At 49.9% G+C, this 6,000-nt stretch overlaps 1 protein-coding gene across 2 annotated transcripts; it reads right to left on the reverse strand.

The window, feature by feature from the left end:
• Positions 1 to 301: 301 nt before the first annotated feature.
• Positions 302 to 5,637, reverse strand: TMEM140 (transmembrane protein 140). Of its 2 annotated transcripts, XM_066183477.1 has the most exons (4): positions 5,485 to 5,637; positions 3,417 to 3,535; positions 2,659 to 2,770; positions 302 to 1,868 (listed from the first exon to the last, which is right to left on the reverse strand). In XM_066183477.1, exons 3-4 carry the CDS (start codon positions 2,669 to 2,671, stop codon positions 1,243 to 1,245), a joined length of 639 nt encoding a protein of 212 aa, XP_066039574.1. In that variant the 5' UTR covers positions 2,672 to 2,770; positions 3,417 to 3,535; positions 5,485 to 5,637; the 3' UTR covers positions 302 to 1,242. The 2 variants fall into 2 exon arrangements, with proteins under 2 accessions (XP_066039574.1, XP_066039575.1); XM_066183478.1 differs by lacking the exons at positions 3,417 to 3,535; positions 5,485 to 5,637 and having other exon boundaries at positions 302 to 2,554; positions 2,659 to 2,680.
• Between the last annotated feature and the right edge of the window lie 363 nt (positions 5,638 to 6,000).

Below are 6,000 nucleotides of genomic sequence, written 5' to 3' on the forward strand. Positions count from 1 at the left end.
TCCAGCAGTCCTCTCAATGCTGAGGAAGACGTGTGGGGGCAGACTGGCAGGGGCCAGGACTGCCCTGAGGGGGCAGACCCCATGGCTGCATGGAATGGGTCTAGAAAGCGATGAAGATGGCTCAGTATCCTCTTCCCAATTTGAAAAGGGGATGAACAAACCACTTGAGGCCAGGTGTGAGAGCATGTATTGAAGAATGAGTCAAATCAGCATCACCAGCCTCATCCCCACCAAGGCTGAAGCGAGAAAGAAAACAGACCCTCATGTCCCTTGAAACAAATCCACTCAACAGCAAAGGATATCACTGTTAAGCAGGCATTCTTTATTTACATAAGTTCTCCCAGCCACTGGATGAATTCCTGCAGTTTATATTTACAAGACTGTTACATATTCACTACACAAACAAATCAGTAACTTAAAATGCCTATTTTGAAAAAATGATTATACAAACAGGAGTTAACTATTTCAGTCTTTTCTGACATCTAGTGTCCTTTAGGGATTATTACAACCCCTTTTGGGGTTTTGGTGGTCGTTCAATCGTCTTTGTCACTTGTCCTTTTATTGCACTTTCTTAATTGGTGCATGCTCAGACTGTTATCTTGTTTTCAAACTACAAAACTGGTTCCTTCTGGTGTTATTTCTCTATCGCCCTAGATGGCTTTCTTCACAGCCTTGATGGTTGCTTGTTGATTGGCTGCTTATTTAAGTGTTATATATCCTGTCTACTTACAAAGAAGTTACCTACTTGGTTACATTTTCCTGAATATTTGTTAGTTCCTAGTTAAACATAATCTACAGATCCTGGTTTTAAACTCCCTGTATCTTTGTTATATTGTAGGGCTAAAGGTATTAAAAGCATTTGGTTAGTTAATTACAGATTTAATCACATACTATGAGATACTAGCAACCTTTTTTTACTTAGACTAGGTATGGGCTGAGGGCTGTCTCCACTGTGTGCTGGTTCTGCCATCTTCACTGCTCTTTGTGGCCAGAAGTGCTGTCACTTTGATGCTGTGCCCCAAACTGAGGAGTGTTGCAGAATGTACCTGGAAAGCTTCTGTGGTGTGCTGTGGCTGTTGGTGTCTGCTACCAGCTTGATGCAGGACTGCTGCACACAGTAATGTGCCAGAGCGTGGCTCGACATGAGCCTTTGGATTGGGAATCAGATTTTTGCTAGGCAGTAAAGCTGTATTGGGATTACTATTTTTAAGCATGTTACTGATAGCTCTTGCATCTTCACTGTCAAATCTTAGTGAGCAGGGCCTCCTCAGTTGAATGGCTTTGACACATATGTGTGTGCTTGGCCCAGCTGAGGTACACAGTGGCAGTGAGAATCTGGAGCAGTAGCAGGGCCTGAGTCCCAAGCAGTGCCAGGAAGCCTCCAGTGAAATCAGAGGGATGAATCCACCGTGAGGTTTGTAAAAGAAACATACCCAGGCCTCCAGACAGGATTATCAACTTGATTAAAGATATGATGCGGATTGTCTTCCATCCCTCTCTCTGCCCTGTGCAATTCACAGTTAAAACATAAAGGAGGTGGAAGGGGGTGATGACCAGGCAGGTATACACACAAAGCCTGGCTAGTGCCATTTCTGGTAGACTGATGCCTATTGCCTCTAGATGCGTGTTGTCCAGACACTGCAGCTCCCCAGCTGTATCATTCCACAGGCAGAAGTTGTAAAAGCCAATGCATTTGTCAGGGAGCTTCACCAGGTTTCCTGCTTCGTACAGCAGTGCATAGGACATCAAGGCCAAGGTCCCAACAGTCAGCATGTCGAGCAGGTTCTTGGTACATCTCTCTTGCAGCAGACCCATCCTGATGCCTACGTGCTTTTTTGCTACCATGGTAAAAACTGCTGTGGGGATGCCTGTTGCGAAACACGGAGGGGGGACTCCTCAGTTGTTGCCTCCTATGGCACCATTCCCAAGATGGGCTCTGGGCCTTATGGCTGGGGTCTAGGGACTCCCCTTGCAAATACGAGTTATCTCAGTCCTGCCTAGGACTGTACTGTGTTACTGGGTTGAAGGAGGTGCACTTTGTGCATTTGGTGCACTTCTGGTAACAGCAAAGGTGGCTTAATGATGTCCCATGCGTGGACTGGTACTGGGAGGGAGAGTATGACTGAGCCCCACACGTGCGCTTTGCACCATGGTCTCAATGGAAGAGAGGCATTTGTCAGCAAAGTGCAGGGATGGGAGGAGAGAAAAACTGCTGTCTGGTAAGAAGCAGGATAAGAGCTATTCTGGAATAATGTGTTTGTTTCAATTTTTATCAAACAAGGACATCCCTTGTGATCTTTGGACTACTGAGAGAAGTGCAGACATGACAGGATCTGAACTCCAGGGCTCCCCTTGCCCCCCTGCCCTTGTCCTATAGCTCTGGGATACCCAGTGCCATTGATACCACCCATTTCCAGCATCTGAGCTCCACATGCAGGTCCTTGCGTGCCTGTAGATTTCTGAACACAGCAGGACTGAATACCTGCAGCTCTGCTACCCACTGAGGCTGGCAGACATGGTGCTCCTCTGTCTTGGTTGCCTGAGGACCAGTGCCCTACACAGACAGGCAGGTGCCCAGCTCAGAGAGGCACCCTGGATCCACCTGCTGCCACTCGCCTTCCTCTGAGGCCTAGGGACATGGGTGCTACTGAGACACACCTGTGATTGCCATCCACCTTGCTCTTCTCAGGCTGGTTGGCAAACCTGACTCTGCTCCTTTCCCTGGAATGTATACTGTCCTCAGTGCTGTCTTGCCGGCTTCTGCTTCACGCTGTAAGACAGGGGAGTGGCATCAGGAAAGGGTATCACTAGCTGCAGAGCCTCCTGGCAGTGAAGCACTGTTTACCCGGGTCTGCAGAAAGGCATAAACGCAGGACTCAGAGACCTTGGCTTCAAGCTTAGCCTCAGGCCTTAGTCTTTGCAAATAACTCTTTCTCCCTGTGACAAGCTCTATCTGCTGAGAATAATTTACCACTTTCCTTCAAGCAGTTCACATTGGCCCTACTGTCCCCTTCCATTGCCTAGTAACCCAGTGGTATATCCTTCAATCCTGTGTGGGCCATTTACTTAAGAATTGGACTCTGGGTCCCTTCCAGTTCAGAATAGTTTGTGAATCTGTGATACCCTGGATGTCCTCCTAAACCATCGCCCAAAGGTGATTGTGAAATTGGTACAGCCTCTGAGTTCTTAAAGTGCCAGGAGAGACTCCACTCAATCTGTACTTGGCGCCAGGTGGCAGTGCTGGTGACTAGAGACCTTTCAGCATCCCTTTCCCACTCCTCATCCCTCCCTGGAAACTTGGAAGTGGGGCACCTCTGTTTAATGAGTACAAAGATGAAGCTTCTCAGTCCCAAACTTCTCCCAAGAGCAGCACACACACAGCATGGAAGGGGGGGGTCACAGTGTCAGACACCAACCTGTCCACATCCCCTTGTCACTTTTCCCTCACTTCTTGTAGTATCCCTTGGAGGGCCTCTTCACAACAGGCTTCTGGAGAGACTGGAAGGTCACATGGAGGACGCCCCTTGTTCTGAATCTGCCATGAAGACACAAGCAACCAGGAAAATATCTATACTTGGGCACAGACTGTGCTGCAGAATGACACCTCTGGCAGATTTCACCATGGTTTGAATTGCCCTTAGTATTGCCCTTTGGTTTGTGTGTCTTACCCATGGTCTGCACCCAAGCATTGCTCCTCTTCCTCTCCCTGTTCCACAAGGGCTCACACCACTCATTGTTCTCCCTGCTTTCCTGCCTCACAGCCCTCAGAGGAAGAACAAGCTGCACTTGAAGGGAGTTCTTGGCTGGCTGACCAGGTCTCCGGGGATTTCTGTTAGACCTCAGGGCTGGGACCACTACAGCCCAGCCGGCTCTTGGCCCTGCCCTCCCACCAATCCTTGCTTGTCATATTTCTTTAGACCAGTTTCCTAAGGAAGGCAGGCTTTTAGAAACATGGCTTTTTGTTCAATCATCTCACACTCACTCCCTCAGCATCCATAAAATATAAAAGCTATTAAAAATTGTCCTAGTTGCACATGTTTACTAGAGAGGAGACAGAGAATTAAATTCCGATCAGGTTTGTGGTAACATATGGCAGGGGTGGAGGACAGCCACCTCAGAGAGCCTGTGCTGCTGTGTGATCTCTGCATGTATGAGGACCTGGGGAAAGCCTGTGGTATCTCTGCCCTCTCCCAGAGGGCATATTTTCCCAGCGATGTCCCTCTTCACTGCCAAATTGCTGGCATCTTTGCCTCCTGCTGCCTCCCCTGTCCAGCCCAACCCAGTAAGTAAATCCCTGTCCCTACTTGTGACTGGTAGGACCAGAAACACGCCTAGGATGGCCCTGTGCCAGCTTGGATAGAGAACTTGTGATGGGTCTGGAGGCAGTGAAGGCTGAGTGAGTGCCTGTGCAGCCACAGATAGGACATTTGTGAGCTCTGCAGCTCATCACTGAGGCAGGTCTGGCAGCAGCTTGGCTGAGAAGCAAGGGGCAGACAGGAAAGAGCTCTCACCCAGTGTACAGCTTGAGTTTTTCTCAGACAGCAGCAGCCTCACTGCCTTGAAGGAGGTGTCTGTGCCTTTGGATGGGAGACTGAGGCTCTTCCTCAAAGGTGCAAGAAAGAGGATCTTGAACATGGCAGAGCAAGCCCCAGCCTGGATTCAGGCCCCTTGTTCCCAGACTGGCATTGATGGAAACACTGTGTTTCACCATAGAGCTCTGTGTGTCAGTCTCCCCAGCAGAAGGAGGCCCTGTGTGAATGGCTCAGGGGCTCCCTGAGGTCTTTGTGTGGGAAATAAGCCTCCTAGGCACCCTCTGTGTTTTGGGGCTGCACAGCCCTTTCCTCTGCTGCTCACAGGCAGGTGAGCAACCTTCCCAGGCTGGGATTGTGCCTTCCTCCAGCAAGCAGCTGGCGGAGGGCCTGGGTAAGGGGACAGAGAGGCACACAGCTCTGGCACAGGATCTGGCCTCTGTGCAGGGACAAGCATCTCTGTGAACCCCTGGATGCCGCTGCAGTGGGGCTGAGTGCAAAGGGGTGAGGGAATGGGCATTTCCTTCTGCAGTGAACAGCCCCCCAGACAACTTGACTTTCCTGCATCCCCTCTCCCTGGCTGCTGAGGGGAGAAATGCTATACAAGAGTAAATTTAAAGTGTCAAGCTTTGGACGTGACACTTTTCTTTCAAGACATCTGTCCTGTCCCTTCACCACCTCCCCACCCCAGCTATCCGGATTGTTTTTCCCCCTCAGGCAGGATCAGCAGCAGAGAAACCATGGGTGAAGATAGGCCACTGGCAAGCTAAGGATTGCTGATAAACAGAAACCAACCAGTGGCAAATGGAACTGTCTGTGGGAGAACTGCCCTTAAAGCGTCTTACAGCAGGGGAAGGACCCTCCAAGACATCTGCACCCTACAACACCACTTCTCCTGGCAGTTCTCCCTAATGCCAGTGACATTAAAAAAGTGGGGGTCTCTGGAGATACTTACAGGCTGCCCATTTGGGTGGGCGTGGAGCTGAAACACGCTGGAGAGGGCTGTGGTGCCGTTCTAGGAGCCAGGTGGGTTGGTGACTGCTGTCAGTCCTGTGCTGGCTGGTGTCTGTCACCACAGCCTGTTTTGTCATGTGCAGATAGTTATCTGCTTTCTCTTTCAGTTCTGAGGACAGTCCTTTACCGGTACTGAGTCAGCTGCATATGACCAAGAAAACAAGCCAAGCCCAGTTCCACAATCTGAGCCAAGGTCAGGCTTGCATTTCCTTTCCTTCTCCGTGCTGTGCTAACCAGCACAAGTAACTGACCAGGCTAAACTCACCCAGATTGTTGTGCCATTAGAGTAGCTTGGGTGTCCATGAGGGCTTAGATGAATTTGTTTAGTTTTGTTTGGACACTTCTTTAGAGGTGACTGACTGTCCCAGCACAGACTTCAGTACCTCAGCACTGCCGAAGTTCACTGCCAACATGGCTCTTGCACTTTGGACACTGATCCCCTCCCTCTGCCTCCTAG

Source organism: Chamaea fasciata, unplaced genomic scaffold (genome assembly GCF_029207755.1).
Source record: "Chamaea fasciata isolate MVZ Bird 193981 ecotype frontalis unplaced genomic scaffold, bChaFas1.0.hap1 SCAF_5, whole genome shotgun sequence".
NCBI lineage: Eukaryota > Metazoa > Chordata > Aves > Passeriformes > Sylviidae > Chamaea > Chamaea fasciata.